We start from the raw sequence: 17,820 nt of genomic DNA, 5'->3' as shown, positions 1-17,820 counted from the left end.
AATAATTACGGCATGCCCGTCTGAGCATAATGATGTTGCATGAATATAACATAGCGCTGACGGCAGATAGAACTATGAACTATATAGTATGACAAGAATTGAAACTAGGAGACACCAGCAGGGATTCCCGTGTCTAGTACCTGCCTGGACCCGAGCTCCTACAGCAGTGGGATGACGTTACTGTTACCTTAGCAACCGAGTAGGCGTCACCACTCTGTTCTGCAAATTCATGAGTGAGCTCTTCTTAACGAGGTCTATCCCGTCCTGTCAGGAGAGGAAAAACAGCCTCTGTGATGCGCCATGGGGACCAGTTTATAAGGAGAAATAAACCAGATGTGTTTTTCCAAATGTCTGAGTTGGTGTAATACTGGAGGTGGACGCGCAGACCTGAGCAACATCGCTGTGTTGTTGTTGGAGCTGTTGTCGCTAACATTACCCAGCAGCAGCAGCCAACATGGCTGAGGATGACAGCGAGTGGGTGATTGAGAGCATCGTTGGCTACCTAGGGAGCCCGGAATGGGTCATCCCTGTCACGGACTTTATGGAAAACAAATGCACAGGTAAAAGCAGGCTGTCCACCATGTTCATCCATGGATATCTGAGTATGCTAAAGGCAGCCGTGAACTGAGCGAGTTGGCTAAGCTAACTACAGAGGCTAACGTGTGACTGCGATGCTTATGTTGACCTAAATATGTTTACAACGTGACACTTAACCGCTTTATAACTCTGCATGTCATTGCACAAATAGTATATCGAGTTCATCCAAATTTCTGAACAGTTGTCGTTCTTTGCAGCTATAAAGACAATAGATTACGATAAAGACAGTGAATCCTAGCGGAGTGTGGATCATAATAAAAAAGTTTTTACATTATCTACGACAGAAGTGAGCACCTTTTGAGTATAAAACAGTATTATTGGTAAGGACAATAAGTATACATGTGGAAAGTATAATAGGGGTATTCTAAATGCCTTAATGTTAGTCTGCTGTATCATTAACATGTAGATGTTATTGACTTGGCCTTTTTCAGTTTTCGATGACGAAGATGAAAATAAGTTATCTTACACAGAAATCCACGTGCAGTATAAGAAACTGGTAAGTACTTATTTTTAAACATGTACCTGACAGATGTATATTATTCCACAGTACATGCCTCATCATTACTCATCACTGGCTTTATGTTGTTGACTCATTAAATAGATCTCATGTAAGCTGCTTTTCTTTTGCAGGTGGAGAAGCTGTTAGAAAATTACATGCAAGAGGTAGGCATCAACGAGCAACAGTTTCTGGATGCATGCACCTCTCCTTTTGCCAAGTCCAAAACACTGCAGGTATGTTAAGCTCTCTGTTGGCACAACACTGTCAGCCTTCAACTTAACCTGAATAGAGAATCAGGGCTAGGATTTGCTTACATAACTGCAGCTCTGCCGCTCTTTAACCATTGACGAGGTTTGCTTGTCTCTGTCTCTTCTTTAAACGCACATTTGCGTTCTTAGAAGAATTCATACAGTGAAAATCCAGATTCTCTTCTTCAATTAAATTTCTCTGCCTGGAGTACGGTTAGACAGGCTCCTGCACTGCATTTATTTTAAACTTAGCAGAGGAGAGTAAAGAAGATTTTCATTCTGTTTTTATCAGCCTTGATGTTTCAGTACCATCTGTCCTATCAGCCATACATCTTTGTTTCCATATGGCACATTATCTACAACTGTTTTGGTAAATAGACAAAACAGAACTGGGCTTCCCACTGTTTTCAGATTTTTTTTCCTTCTAGCTGATGGTGATGCCCTGTTTGTCTCCTCGTAGCTGGAAGTGTTTGATTATATGACATCAGTTACTAACCTTAATGTCATGTTGCTGATTTGCTTACAGTAATGAAAATCAAGGCCATAATTAAGTTGCAGGGAGATTGTGCAGCCCAGTTTTAACCCCCTAAATTTAGATGGTTGTTGTGGCTATAACAGACTTGCAGTTGATGAGATTCTGACCAGTTGGAGAATAAACTTTCTGATGAAAGGTCATTGGTAAACAGATGTACTCTTTCCCTCTGTGTTAGGTGCATGGCATGGAGAAAGCATGCCCATGATTTTGTATAGCTACTGTTGACAAGTAATGCACTTCAGAAATTCAGGTGCTATTACATTTAATTTCTGTAACATCAAATGCCTTTGGATAAAAGCTTTGTTTTATATGTGTGTGATGTTAATCTGTAATTTTACAAGTCGTAACTTCACACAAAATATTTGAGGAAAGAACTTGCAATAAAGAGGACAGTGGAGGCAGAAACAAACACTTGAGAGTGAGGAGTGACAAGCAGGGGAAGGAGCAGCAGACTGGACTTAAACCCAGGCACAAGAGTAGTGGGCTGTGGGCTGTGACCTAAACGCTAGGCTATCTGTACCCCATTAACATGAATTTCTAAGATTGAATAAGGATGTTAAGATAAAATTTGTTGCAGTTTAAATGATAGCATCTAACAATAGATCCTTGGCCTTGATCAGCACAGTTGTGTTGCAATACAGCATTGGCATTAAGGTAGATCCGGATAACATCACAGTATGCAAGAGACTCTGATCTCATTAATAACTAAATTTAGTAGTAGTAATAGCTACAGCCACGTGACAGCCGAATCAAAAGTGGCCATCCAGCATTGCAATTATGAGTTATATTGAAATTATTTTGAATTTTTGGGGGTGGGGGTTGTTGAAAGAATTTTTTGAGGTTTTGCCTTTATTTAGACAGAACAGCTAGAGGTAGACAGGAAGCACTGGGAGAAAGAATGGGTCATTGCATCAAGGACTTAAGCTCTACTGTATGGGCACCAGCTCTACCTGCTGAGCTAAACCAGCACCCATTTTGAGGGGAAAAAAAAGACATTAATCTGAAACTCAAAATATTTTCAGCAGCTGGAGTTATCCTTGATGGTTGATGATCATTTTTTTTCTTCCAGGAGAGTGTTTGTGTTTGTAAACTACTAAAAATACAGTTCAATCATATCGCAGTGCATTCATATCTTTGAAAATAAACAGGGTGCTAACATTGCATGTCTGTCTCGACTGTCTGTCTTGACAAGGCAGACAAATGCTAATAAAAATACAAACTGCCATGTCCTAAGACGAACCCGTAGACTGACACTGACACTGAGCTGTACTTTTATCAAGGTTTTAGAATGGTTATATGCTTATTTCTCCTAATATTGTCATTGATGTTATGGAGTTGCGTAAGATGATTATATTTGAGTTTTTTAAGTCAGCTTTTTACAGGCTTCAATGTCTGTACATTCTCCTGTTTTATGGGTTAGCATTTTTAAAAACAACAGGTAAAAGAAGATGCCTGCATAAAAGTTGAACAATCATTTAAGAACAAAATCTTTTTTGCTATGTAGTTACAGTGCTTTCTTCAAATTCCTTGTTAGATTTTTGCCAGTGTGTTATTTTCTTGCTTAAGTCTGTATATGGTAAGACTACATTTACAATCAATATCAGAGAACAAGAAAATAAAGGGATGTATTTAAACTTTTACTCTTGGTTCTCCAAGTTTTAATGCATTTTATAGTTACTGTTTATGACAGCAGGTTTGCCTTGGCGTGGTGTGATTTATGTTGAGGGAACATAGAAAGGTATTAACTGTAGTCCTATCTATACTTTATGTTTTGGCAGGCACAGGAAAAGGAAAGCTGAGCATTAAGAAGCTTCATCACTAAGAAGCTGGTGACACGGTTGCAGTTAGAACACTCAGCATGTATTAAAATGTGGTCTAAAAGATTTTCAAGCATTAGCCTAGATGTTTGACAGACCATTGACTACAGGCTGGAAGCTAGTATAAAAGGTGAGGTCTAAGAGCTGTATCTTAAAGCTTGGGGCTACAGGTGTGTTTTACTTTCCTTTTTCTTAGGGATGAACCACTTGTATCCACATTGATGCCCGTGTTTAAAATAACATTTAGCATCTGCTATGCATAAAATTTCTTATTTGATTCAGCACATAGGTGCCAGCATTAAATTGACTGAACACAAATAAACATCAGCTACTCGTATCTCTGCATGCTATATTATTTGCTGATGTCCGATGTTTGGGAACCGGGGCGATATCAGCTGCACAGATATTAAACCCTATTTTACTGTAGAACCTGTTGGGTCCCTCAGGGAACCATCCTGGACCTCTTTCATTCCAACCATATATTCTCCCTTATTGAACATTAGATTTATGACATACCCTGTCACTTCTATGCCGATGATTCACAAGTACCATCTAAAATACTGTGTCCTCTTGGATTTTTAAGTACAAACGACTACCTTCATTTAAACCAGTGTTTCCCAACCATTTTTCCCCGGAGCCCCCCTACATGTACCTAAGAAAAGTGGAGCCCCCCAGGACCCAAGAGAGAAGAAAAAGTGACAGACTGCCACCAAAAATCAACATAGATTTTGATTGTTTCACTGATAAAACCCTAATAAAGGCCTATGCATGCTTCTCTTATCAAAAGACCTTTGTATAAAATACTAAATAACTACTTTATCATAGTTTTAGTCAATATTTGGAAATGTAATTTTGGCAACCTCAGAGCAGACAAAGCCTCGGGCCCCTCTAAGATCTTTGGTGTCTCCCCCCAGGGGAGGCACCAAAGAGTCCGGATCCTCCAGGATCCCGGACCCCAGGTTGGGAACCAGTGATCTAAACAATAAAAAATGATGTCATTATTTTCATATCCCAAAAAGTCTTGAAGCCAGCCCACCTCTTATATGCAGCCAGATGTAGAACAAATTGTTCAGATCTTCAACTTTGAGCTTGAGAAGCTAAAATTGAATAAACTTTTATAAACGTAAGCCAGTTTTGTCTTTCCATCAATCTGAAAAGGTGAATTACACCTTTATTACATCACAGCTGGACTACTGCATTTATTTAGTTGGCCAAAAAGGCAGCTCAAGGATGCTGACTGGTTCTGTAAAGTGTGTGTTTATATTTTGTTCCTTTTATTCTTCATTGCTGGTAGGTTTTGTTTTGCTTTGTGTTTTTTAACTTTCTATTTTATTGAGAATTTTAGCCTGCTTAAAATAAGAACAGTTATATAGATATAAACTTAGACTGTGCTTTGGGCTATTAAGTTGATTCCAATCATTTGTGAACCAAAATAGAACAGCTTGTACTTCTTTTTTAAATTAATTCACTATTCCTAAGACTTCAGTTAGCTTTAAAATAGTGAGGTTCAGTCTATAGGATACTTGGAAAAACTGATTCAATGTTTCAGACAATTTTCTCTACTTTTTCCTATCACAACCCATTCATTATTATATAGTACAATGTGAGGTTTCATAGTTTTATGTAATAATTTTGTTTGTTTTGCTCTTTAGACTGTGTTTCAGCCTGTCCTGGCTACAGATGACTTCCAGATTTTTCGCTCTCTAATGGTCCAAAAGAACATGGAGCTGCAGCTTCAAGCCCTCAGGGTCATTAAAGAAAGGAATGGTATATACGCACATATATACAGCCAAACACAAATTCACAAGAAAGACGACACCTCCCTGCCCAGTAACATGCCCTTGTGCGTGTCTTTGTATAGGGGCCCTCCCAGACTGTTTGACTGATGGTGTGGATGTGATGACAGAGCTCCAGCAGCAAGAGATGAAAATTCTGCAAGAGGTTCTCAAGTAAGTCATGCATTCTCTCTTTCCATTCCACACTCTCTTTTCTTTAGTCCTGCACTTTAAACTGGTGGTACTCATCCTCGCCTTACCAAGGACACAAATAGACAATATTTTTTGCAAGAGTCAGTATCGTGCCCTTCATCACGCTGTCTCTTTACATAGCTTTTTGCATGGTTTTTTGTGTTTCTGCTCTTTTTTCATTTATGTCAGCAGTTCATTGAAGACTCTCAAATAAGATTACCTGTGTTTTAACATTTTTCCCCTGATAGTCCATTATCATACCAGGTGATCCATGAATGTGGAGTGTTGTTGCTGTCAAAGCATCACAACAATCATACAGTATGAGTGCAGAACAGCATCAGCAGCTATCAACTGAAAAAACTGAAACAAAAGGCATGAGAAGCTTCAGTTTTAACATAAGACATCACCACTCAGTCAGTAAAGTTACTGTGAAGATGCTCTTTCTTGCTCCCTCTGGCTGTCTCAGCCAACACACAATGGCAATAATACATGGTATAAAAGAGGGAGGGCAGTTTTACTTGGGTAGCCTAAGTATTGTCAATATGTGAGAAACAGACTGATTGATGTGACTCTGCTGACAATACTTTCCTTTTGATTTTAAATATTTTCTGAAGCCTTTTTAGACTTTAAGGAGACACAACTTGTCACAAAAGAGCTGCATGTGGCTCTAGAGCCACAGGTTATGTACTACTGCTTTAAACCATCACCTTAGACCTTTGGGAAGTCTTAATTTATTGACAATGCTTCATTAAATTTTTAAAAGAACCAATTCCTGAGTAAAAAAAAACAAACTAAAAGTCATAACAGGAAGTTCTAGCTTTCTGTCATCAACAGGAAATTGGCCAGTTGTTTGGCTGTGACGACACATGAAGGTCAGTAGCTCGTAGTGAGAGAATGATTCCACATCCCAAAAAAGTGTTTGCATTTCACTGTATTATAAAGGTCTGACTTTATCTGAACAACATGGCTTGGGATCCATATTCTCATGTTGTTATTGACAATACAGAAAGATTATACTTCATTGTACAATTCATGAGCAGCTTCCCAGTGTTTAAAGTAAACTTCAAAAGTAATACTTTTAATTTTTACTGGAATGGATTTAGAGGCCAGTAATTTTTACTTCTTCTTTAATACATTTTAACCAGAGTAATAACTACACTTTTACTTGAGTACAGTAGTCTTTCCCTTTAACACTTATGAAAATGGGATTAATATTATGACACCTAAGTTACAGACTTGTGGTTTTATGGGTAATAATGTTGAGTGAGATCTTGTGTTTTTACTCTAAATCCCAACAAAAAATCAGCTATATATGATGGCCCTCATTTATACTGTTTATGAGAATCTGCCTACTTGGTTGTTCTAGTCCTCAACTTAATACCACCCTCTTATATAGATGCCATTATATTCTCCATCTTTTCCCCTCTTAATATATAATACATTTTTTTGATAGCTGAAATATCATATAACACCCTAACATGGAAAAGTGCTGTTATAGTTAAGTCTTTAGATGTGTATTTTTTATTTATTTAATCAAGTCTTCATTTAATCAAACCAGATTTTATTCCTGATTATACTCTCCTCACATTTCCAGATTTTCTTTATGTGCACATTGGCCATGTGTGTCCAGCTTTCTAGAAGCTCCTGCCCCTGCTCCCTAATGAGATTTTGCAGGCAGCCAGGCCAAGTAGAGCACACTGAGTCTATTGGGACTGCAGTTAAGCTTCTTAGGGTTCAGCTAATTTAGGCTGGAGGGATTGACACTAAACAAGCAACTGAGAAAAAAAGTATTTTATCCCCTTTGTCTTACCAGGGTATGCTGGCTGCTAATCACCACTGTCCTGCATTTCCTCCCTTAAGGGTATACCTTCACTACGAGGTTTCACTATAATCACCTGGATGCACCATGAAGGAATTGTTTGTTTGTTACGAATAACTTACCTTGCAGTAGAAGCATCCCTTGAGAATTTAAAGGCAATGACATGTTTGCTGTGATGGATTAGGATAAGAAATCTTCAGTCAATTTTAGGTTTTCAAGTTGATATTCACTCTAAACTGATGGATTTATCCCCCTGTGATTTATGGGTCTGTGTAAATGTTATGCCCCAAGAGTAAGTCTGAGTTTAGGTTAAAAAAAGTCTTCTTATATGTTACATGGAGAACTTGTCTACAGAAACTGAAAAGTAGTTGTGCTTTTTTGTTCAAGCAATTTATTATTCAAATTCTTTTGTGCAAACGTTTTCTGTACTTTTCTATCGTTGAAGCCACATTTTATGATCCAAAGTAATGAAATATGCCAAAGAAAAAAAAAGAAAATACAGATCTTTAGTCCTATTTTTATTGGTGAACAAATTTTTATGTATCAACCAACATATTTGCACATCTTCGACACTATGAAGGTGTTTGACTGCACATAAATTACCTTATATTTGTGGCTTGGGGCTTCTATATTTGTCACTGTGGTATTAAAAGTGATTCTTATTGTACTGGAATTATAATCCCACTAAAGTTTAAAAATTTGGTGTTTTGATGACCCTAACTATGACAAAAAAAATCTGCTATCTGCTTCATAAGCCTGCAAATGATTTCATAGCTTACATTTGTAGATAATTGAGTAGCATTGAAAACAAAGAGGTTACCTGCTTCCTCACAAGGATCTGCAGCAAGGGTATACAGATGTGTCATTATCAAATGTCTGATGATGCCTCATCATTTAAGGGATATCGGATTAAGACATTTAAGTAATTGCTTTAAGCTTTAGTAGCAGAACAAATGTATTACTGCATTAATGAATATGTCAGTCAGTCCCCTTAGATGCAAGGTTTTTGTTAGGCAAAATAACAGCTTGAATGTAATGTATTATTCCTGTTAATCATTCAGTTCTGTTATGGCTTGTATTTCTTTGCAAACAGACAAATGAGAGTCAATAAAAATATTCTCAAACAAGCAGACAATTCTAATTGAATACTTTGGCATGGCAATTCTCTTCTGAAGTATACTTAACTAGTCACATATGATTAATTGTCACAAAGTCATTAAATCACTCTGAGTAATGATCACATTTCTGTCTAATTATGGTGCAGTTTATCTCCATATTCTGTTATATTACTCATCTATAATAATAACTTTTTAATTTTATATACTGAACCATGTTTAAGTTGCTTTATTACAATCTTGCTATGTATGTGCCAACTGGTTAATGCGTTCATGGAAATCTGATTTAATGCAATTTAAGTTGTTGAATCAATCAAATTAAAGGATCTGTGTGTGGTGCCTGGTGATCCCTTTGAGCTAGCTAGGCCACAGCATTGTTAAAGGCTAACGAGACAATGGAATCTGCTTCTCTATAGATTAACTTGGCTTTTATTACACCTGGGCTTCTAATCATACCCTACTCAGCCTAAGTTAGCTCCTGCATGCTAAAGAGCATGAGCTGTTAAGGCCTTTTAGACCTGCAAAGGTCAGAAAAAAACACATGCTTGTGTTTTTTTATGCAAATTGAACAATGCATTTTCCAATTCAAATAATCTGCCCTGAAGTGATCTCCTCTGCTTCTACTCTCTCCTCAGGAAATCAAAAGAGGAGTATGATGAGGAAATGTCCAGGAGGCTGCGATTAGAGGAAGAGGTTGGTTCCACCTCCAGCAGCTGCTCTGATAAACCAATGGCAGAAACCAGGGAAGCCCATAATGCTGTGCCTGCTCCCAGCCAACAGAGCAACGCTGCCAAGGTTAGGCATGATGAGATCAGGAGCTGAAGGAGCCAAATTAGACTTTTGGACAAGTCCAATTTAGAGCCTCAGGAGAGCTCTGTGAGACTTTGTGTAAGCAACAAAGTACCTGTAAAACCCACAGGCGATGCATTTAGTTGAGTTTTATTTAATATCCAACAAGGTAGACTTTTCAGGTGTAGTTCCTTTAAACCCCATCTCTGTAACACTGTCTTCAATGTGTTATTTATTTCATTTAAAGGCCAAAACCAAGGGGAATGGTGACAGCAGCAGCAGCAGCAGTAATGATCACCACATCCCTCTTGTGAACGGACACATTGAATCAAATCTGGTAACTGATTGATAAATTTAGTGAGATTTTACCCATTGTTACTGCCCAGTCTAAGGATGCATTCATACCCAAACAACATACCATCATAACTCTACGTAAACAGGTGCCTGAAGTGGAAGACAGAAAATATGGTTACACTCACACTGCAGTTTAAAGTGATCCAAATTTGATGTTCTATTTTTGCTCATGTCACCTTTATCAAATTTTTTTTCTGACAGTGTGAACAGCACAAGTCACATTGAATCTGACATTTTTAGATGAGTAAAATATGCATTTGAGATCATATAATTTACTCTTGCAAGAAAGTTTTGAAGTTAAATAAACTAAACGAGAAGGTTGGTGCATTTTAGCTAAAATGCACAATTTTTAGATGCGCTTCTTTTTTTTAATTTACCTAAAAACTATTTGTGATCTAAGATAAAAGCTAGCATGGACATTATTCTTAGGCCTCCATCTAACTGCATGCTAAGTGAGAACACATTGCTTTTTACATAAAGTAATGTCTAAACCTAGGTATTAGTGCATCCTTTGGGAAAGTAGAAAAGTGTTGTTTAATTTCATGCAAGCTGATCATGTAGCAGCTTTGTAGTTTTAAGTCTTATTAATTAGGTGGCCTGTGTGGTATCAATAGAATAGAAATATCTGCTGACTGCAGGGTGACAAATACAGTAGTAGTAGTAATAGCAGCAGTAGTGGTTCAGCCCACATGGACTCGTAAACAAAACAAACAAGAATGACAACAAAAGAGGAAAACAGTGCTACTTTCGTTAACTATAAATTTGACAAAAAAGTACATTCTTTCCACAAGGACAGCGAGACTAAGGCCAGCTAAAAATAGATATTTGATCATAGAAAACACACAAAAAGTCATTTTAGGTCTTGTGAGGCAGACTGAAATGTAAGTGCTAGACTGCTGGCTGTTCTAAGTCCATGATGTATCTCCACTGTGCATATAATCAGTAAAAATTGTATGCAAATATTTTCTTCAGTTTATTTTGAATCAAATCATTGACAGTTCTTTAATATGAGTGTTTTACATTTACTTTAATTTGATATGTCTTGTGCTTAACAAATTTATTAGACCGCCTGTCATAAAACGAGACAACATAAATATTTTAGAAACTTTTCAAAAGCTTTTTTAAAACTAAAACTAAAAACTTTTTACCATTTTGAACGGGAATGAGGAATTTCAAACTGAATTCACTTTTTTATACCCAGATTTGAGCTCGCTCACTGAGCTTCTCTGAGAAGTCAGGAATTAATCAACCATAACATTCAACCACTAAAACTATTTTTTCTGTTTGGGAATGCAAGTAAACAACTATAATTTGACATATTAATCAAGAAATAATAATGTGCTTTACTATGTTTTCATTTTTTTGTAAATCAGTAAATTTGAAAATTCATGGATAGCAATAGTAATAATAATTCTATTTTAGCATTATAAATATCATTTGGGTTAAAGAGCTTCTACATATTGGTGTATTAACCATTGCAGAAACATAAAAAATGAATTTGGTAATCAACAATGCTGTTAATTTAGGGCAGCTGTGTTATAAACCTTTCTTTGGGTGGTGGTCTAATAAATTTGTTAAGCAATATATATATATATGTATATACCACATTATTACATAATATCTTTTCAGGAATGCACTAATATGTCAATTCATTTATCCAATGCCTTGTTGGTGGTGCATCTGTAGATTTCCAATTGATTCGGATGTACCTCTTTGTTGCAGTGCTAGAAAGTAAAATGAAATATTTAATAAAAATGGAACTCAGATCTCCTAGTGTCCATATTTGTATGTTTCAAGGTTGTTTCTATCACAGCACACTCCAATACATGTGAATATGAATTCAGAATTCATTTTAATTTAAAGAGACTAGCATGGCTCCACTTAGAGTTTCAGCAGAAAATCTTTCCCAAGAACCATGGAGAAACATATGAGGGAGTGCTTAAGTAGCTAAGGACAACTAGTCAAAGATAAAGGGGTTTTCCCTCACATATTGAAATCCTTATTAGGATTTTATGCTTATTTTCTTAGAAATCCTAAAGGCAACCTTAGCCTTTGTGGCATTTCAATAACCTGTATTAATGCCTTGGATCTCCTCTTCCAGGTAAATGGCAAAGCTTTAAAAAAAGAAGAGAGCAAGACAGCTGCTCCTGGAGGTGCAGCTAAGAGCAGATCCACCTCTAAAGTCAAAGCAGGTAACTCAGAAGAGCTTCCAATGCTGAACTCCTCCTGCCTTATTAGATCTCTTCAGCAAATTCTGAGAAAACAATAGATTCATATCGTCAACACGTTAAGCTCTGAATGGAAATATGGGTTACAGGCTTCTTTTTGACAGAATATTGCATTTTGTGCCCTGAGAAAGCCACAAGTCATCACACTGACATAAGCTTGTATTTTGTATGCAGACAGTGACAGTAACGGTGTGGAGTCCCGAGTCCTTCCGGCAGTGAGAGCTTCATCAAAGCCCTCTGAACCCTCTGTCAGCCTCAGTCCTGAATCCAAGCAGCAAAGCAGCAGCAGCAGCCAGAATGCAGCTGAGATGTGGCTAGAAGAGGCACACAGGGAGGCTGGCTTCTCTAAACCATATACGGTGAGTCTGTGAGCTTCATACATACTCTACATTCAGATTGAAAGATGGAATACGGGAAGATAATGAGTACTCAGGGTGTGTTTAGTTGACCTGATGTGAAAAAAAATATTAGATCATCCAACCAAATGTTTGCTTTTCTTTTTAAAAACTGATACACTCCTATGTATTCAGCAGGTTTGTTCATCTCCTCTTCTGTCATTGAGTTTCATCATGACCAATTAAAGTCTCAATATGTCCTCCTCCCTGCAGGAGTTAACAGCGTCTCAGCAGGAGCAGCTCCAGCAGAGGGCGACATATCTCCGTCAGCAGCGAGACAAGCTGCACGCACTGAAAAAAGAACAGCAGAAAAGCAAGCAGAAGACGACCCCAGAGGAGATAACTGCCACCACCACAACAACCACCACAACCAACACTACCCCGGTAAATACTACCTGCTTCTGTCATTCTTTACACATCCATTCACAAACAGGTCAGGATCAACTGCTGTAGTCAGATTGTAGCTCATATTTGACTTAACATACCTAATTATACACTTTTTTAACAATATGACCAGTGATTTTACATTTGCTTATGCAAAGCCCCTAAAAGAGCATGTAGACTCCCTTTAAGGTCTCCCACATCACACTACTCTCCACTTAAAATAAAGGAGGAAACAAAGATGGCTTTGAAGATGAAGATGGATTTAAGCACTGCATATGTTTGTGTCTTTTCTCATTAAATAATCTACAGTAATGTAGAAATAGCAAAAGGAAGTTATAAAACAAATATAAAGTATAAGCATTTTATTCAAGGGCATTTCTGAAGTCGAATAGCAGTGCACAGTCTGTTAATTGTCCATCAGTGTCTTCCCCAGGTCATAATGCTCTAGAACAAAAAAAAAAGGTCTCTACATGTTGTTCGATCACTTTGTCTCTAAATGTGTTTGCAATTTGTATCCCATAGCACCTATACTTTGTCTTTCTGTTTTATTTGAAAGTTCCCACAGCTATTTAGTGTGCAGCGAGCATATCTAAGACATGAAATGTCTTTCTTAGGAGAATTGAGCCTTAAAATAATTGTCTTTGGTTCCAACGGCCCCTTTACAGACAGTGTTTTGTCAATCTTAGACATCACGTTGGCCTCCAAAAGGTCTTACCTTGTAAAGCCCTCAGGGTTTTATTTGTGGTACTAAGTATTATAGTCTTTGAGTGGGAAATGCAGAATGTTCATTACCTTTATAATATTTCTCATGTAGACTGCAGTCTGATGAAAGAGAGACAAAAAAGCCTCTTGCACATTTGTTTCTGAAGATCCTTAAGGTCTGGCCATGGTTTTTAAACCATATTTGCCTGGCGGTGGTCACTGGTTTAATCCAAAAAGGTTTAATGTTTCATGCAGTTAGATCTGATAGAGATTGGTTAATATTCTTACTACAAAACAAACCACATCAGGGTCTGAAAAATGGAAAGAGACCTACCTTTTCAAGTGGTCCTAGTTCTGTTGTGTAGTCCACACCAGAGTTTGGTTGACAGCTTTCAGACCAGCACAAATTTACTGCACTAACTCTGCAGACTGACTTGGTTAGGGTGCAAAAAAAAGAATAAGATTTTCTTGTGATTCACTTGTGATTTTTAGGGATTAAGGTAGGAGAAAATGACATGATGCAGATTTTAAAATGTAAAAAGTTAAGCTTCCTCATATCTGTCCTCTAAAGGAAGTGCACAATTATGAAATGTTGATTTGTTGAATGGAGGTCAAAACAATGACTTCTACTTTTCCCAGGTAGCTGAAAAATCAACACGCTGATCGACTTTCAAGCCTGAGCATCAAGCAGATTTGTTGCTCAATTTCAGAATATATGCAGGGCCTTAGGAAGTATTAAAAATTGACAGATCAACTAAGGAAAACCAAGGCTTTTGAAAGGAATTAAAAGTCTTGACTGCAATACCACAAGGTCTAAATTTTGAAGCTCTTTTCATATTTATATCAAAACCTTTTCATAAGAGGTTCCGTGCTAGTATTTCCACTTTTGTTTTTACATTTAGTTTAGCACAAATGAGATTCTGTTGGACACCACCAGATCTGAAATCAGCCCGCATGCTTGTTTATGTTCTTGCCTGTTAAACTTTCAGTGCATCCTTAAAGTTCTGCTCTGTCCCTAGCAAGTTATTTATGTGATAAAGTGATGTGTGCATATAAATGTAGATTTAATGTAAATGAGAAGTGGTCGAAGGAAAACGTGTTAGAGCTGAGGCCTCTGTGCTGGAATTCTACGAATAAAAAGCAGCTTCATTGGAGCTTTTGCCTAATGTAATACTAGCATAGAGTCTGTTCATGTTAGCACTGCTAGCATCTATAAAAGCTTTATTTGTATACTACAAGAACAAAAACCTTCTGCATTTTCTTAACTATGTTGTCACATTTTTATCTTACAATTTGCACAAAACATAGACATAACTGTGTCTACTGGGCCTTAAAAAGATCTTAAGAAGTATTAAATTTGATCTCAGATTGTCTTTATATGCCCTGATTTAGAAATGTTTGCTCTACAATGGATAGTGGCTTTCATTTAGATATCCATTACTTGACAAAACTCATCAGAAAACTGCCTATGGGAACAGGCATGTCATTAGTGTGTATTTTTGATCTGCCAGATTTTGCTGTCACCAAAAACGGTTTCTCCTGCATACACCAAAGTCTGCTTATATATGACTGTCCAAAAAGCGTTGACCATGAATTTACTAGACTGAAATCAGATAATTTCCTTGGTATCTGTAAATAGAGATTATAGTGTAGGCTACTTTGCTGTAAATTAAGTAGTTAAATCAATTCTGCACTATTTCCTCAAATTTTACCTTTTTCTTTTTCTGCAGCTGTCTCACATTTTACCTTCTTCCCTGTCTTTTAGTCTGACACTTTGGAAGTTGATATAAAACATGGTACCATAGAAATGTTTATGTAGAAAACCCACAGCTATCCTGACCTTAAATAGTTCTCTTTAAAAGGCCACAAAAACTGATCAAAACAACTTATTTTTCATGTTGGTTGGCATGGCCGCCCATTAGAGGGGATAATAAGTAGAGCTTTCTGGGGCCCAGGCAAGTTGGGGGCCCATGGAGGTCAGGAAAATTATGGTCAGAAAAATTATGGAAAATTATGGTGGAAAGTCTAATCTGTGTTAACCATATTTCATATTTAACCTGAATAATAACCACTCTTACCAAAGAAACAATAAAACACATTTTATTGATTTTTGTTGTAGTAAAATATAATCTTTTTCCAAATGTAAAACTCTTTTCTTAAATCCGAATGACCTTTTTGGTCACATTTAAAATATGGACGGGCAGAGAGAAGAAGAAATTGAATTAACTTAAAGGGGAAAATAACAAGTAATAGCAAAATGGCAAACAAAAAGGTTGCACAGTAAAAAAAATGGCAGAGAAATTGGTGACAAGTGGTAATAGAGTGGCAGAAATTTATAGAAGGTGGCAAAAATATGTGAAGAAAAGCAAAAGGGGTCAAAAATAGGTAGGAAAAAAAATGAAAAGCAGTTAAGAGACAAAACAGGGTGAAAAGTGGCAACAATGCATTACAAAGCCAAAATGGGCAAAAAGGTGGCAAAAATGGGTGGCCAAATTAGTGTGAGGGTGTTAAGCAGCAAAAATAGGTTAACAAGGGCAAAAAGTAGCTAAAATTGGCAGGGAAAAAAAGTGGATACACATTGGCAAGAGTAGTTAATATGTGGCAAAAATGGATTCAAAGAAGCAAAAATTAGATAAAAGTGGGGAAAAAGCTTACTAAAGGCAAAACAGGGTCCAGAATGGGCAGAAACATGGTGAAAAGCAGTTAGAAATGGTAAAAAGGGTTAAATGTGTCAAAATGAGCAAAAAATAGGTCAAAAGTGACAACAATGGGTAAAAATGTGTAAAAAATGGGTGACTTAAGGAGTGAAAAGACGTTAAAAAAGCAGCAAAAACAGGTTAAAAGAGGTAAAATGGGTCAAATGTGGGAAAATGGGCAGAAACAGCAATGAAAAAGGGTTAAAAAGTGGCATGGGTAAGTAATTTGACCATCAGAACCCAATAATTGCCTGACATGCTTTTCAGCTCCAAAGTGAAGTAACTGTTAGCCAGGATTCTAGCAACAATGCTACTGATCCTACACACATGCATTGATATCAATAGATCACAGATGTGGAGGGTCCATTCTCTGGGTCTTTCAGCGGCCCAGCCAATTCTGTGGTCGGGCCTGGTGGCAAGTAATATTAAATATTGACCTGCCTCAGCCAACTTTAAACCTGCATTCAGCAGGTGGCTGGTTGTTATTTTCTCCTCGTGTTTAGAAGTTCTTGTCATTTCAGGTCAACTCTGTTGTGATGTTCTCACAGTTGCCATCGTTTTCATCTTGGTCATATATTTTACCCTTTTAATCCTCAACTGCATTCTTTATTTCTTTGTCTCACATTTCCCTGCCCTGCCCCCAATAATTCATCTGACTTATTTATTGCCTTTTTGTTTTTCATTTCCCTCTGTCCTGTTTCTAACATGGTCTTGGCCTATCAGGATGCAGTGGGGCAGTCCCAGAGGAACGGGGCCTGTACCCCTCCTGCTCCTCTTCCTCCTCTCACTCCAGCACAGCACTCAACTGCTAACTCCTCCAAACAGAAGGTGATCCATCAGCAGCCCTCCTGCCTGGTGTGAACACGTGTGCTCATTCGTGTGGGGTGTGCTGCCTAGGTTGTGCTGTGTAGTGCTCTCTGGGCTTTGTCTCTGCCTTAGACACACACTCCTTTGTCCTGAGAAGAGAACAACACTGTTGACTCCAGTGAGAGATCTGTAGAAAAATAAGGCTGTGTAAACGTTTGATCATGCTGTGAAACCCCTAAAATTGTAGATAGAATCCCCAGACTGACTGCTTTTTCTTAGTAGTCTTACTCTTGTATTTGTACACGTGCTTTGTTAGTTTTAGAACAGTTTCCCAGTGCTTTTTTACTCCCTCCATTTTTTGTCCTTGTCAATGCTAGTGTTTATTATCTTCTCTATCTGGATGTTGACCCTGCTGTCTGGTCTGTACTCTTTATACAGGAGATATCTGCTGAGGAGAAGAAGAAGCTGCAGAAGAGAAAACATCTGGCTGACAAGCTGAAAGAGGAAGTAATCAAGAAATAACTTCCTGCTCCAACTGCAATATTCTCATCTCTGTCCTATCTGTGTACTTTGATAATCAGACATAAAGGCTTCCTTTACACCACCTCCTTCAGCCAGATTACTCACTCTATAAGGGAGTTTTTTTTTCCAAAGAAATAAATAGTACAAGGTCTTCCTTCTTCAGCATTCTGTACATTGCTGTCTTTGTCGGAGGACAGTGCATCTCCTTTTACCTGTTCAGTATGCGTCTGTCTTCTCTCATAAGGGACCACTCAAGTATTGTAAGACCTTTTAGACTGTTGCACATGTCACTTCAACTCAAAAGCACAAGAACTAGTCAGGTAACATGCTGACACTATTGAAAGCT

The 17,820-nt window shown here is 37.6% G+C and overlaps 1 protein-coding gene across 3 annotated transcripts; it reads left to right on the top strand.

Annotated features, from left to right (window-relative positions):
- Window positions 1–230: 230 nt before the first annotated feature.
- cfap36 (cilia and flagella associated protein 36) lies at window positions 231–17,820 on the top strand. Of its 3 annotated transcripts, XM_041790139.1 has the most exons (12): window positions 231–560; window positions 1,029–1,093; window positions 1,228–1,329; window positions 5,349–5,463; window positions 5,558–5,645; window positions 9,233–9,392; window positions 9,634–9,723; window positions 11,842–11,932; window positions 12,143–12,327; window positions 12,577–12,747; window positions 16,869–16,973; window positions 17,391–17,820. In XM_041790139.1, exons 1-12 carry the CDS (start codon window positions 455–457, stop codon window positions 17,472–17,474), a joined length of 1,362 nt encoding a protein of 453 aa, XP_041646073.1. In that variant the 5' UTR covers window positions 231–454; the 3' UTR covers window positions 17,475–17,820. The 3 variants fall into 3 exon arrangements, with proteins under 3 accessions (XP_041646073.1, XP_041646074.1, XP_041646075.1); XM_041790140.1 differs by lacking the exon at window positions 9,634–9,723; XM_041790141.1 differs by lacking the exon at window positions 16,869–16,973.

The sequence above is a fragment of the Cheilinus undulatus genome, linkage group 6 (genome assembly GCF_018320785.1).
Source record: "Cheilinus undulatus linkage group 6, ASM1832078v1, whole genome shotgun sequence".
Classification (NCBI taxonomy): domain Eukaryota; kingdom Metazoa; phylum Chordata; class Actinopteri; order Labriformes; family Labridae; genus Cheilinus; species Cheilinus undulatus.
The sequence above is the reverse complement of the archived record's forward strand: the minus strand, read 5'-3'. Positions and strand labels throughout refer to the sequence as shown.

Bases quoted from the DNA above. Each gene is read 5' to 3' on its own strand.
- cfap36 (XM_041790139.1), top strand. From the start codon at position 455: ATGGCTGAGGATGACAGCGAGTGGGTGATTGAGAGCATCGTTGGCTAC. The intron at 9,724-11,841 runs GTAACTGATTGA...CTCCTCTTCCAG, and splicing joins GACACATTGAATCAAATCTG to GTAAATGGCAAAGCTTTAAA. The intron at 12,748-16,868 runs GTAAATACTACC...TTGGCCTATCAG, and splicing joins CCACAACCAACACTACCCCG to GATGCAGTGGGGCAGTCCCA.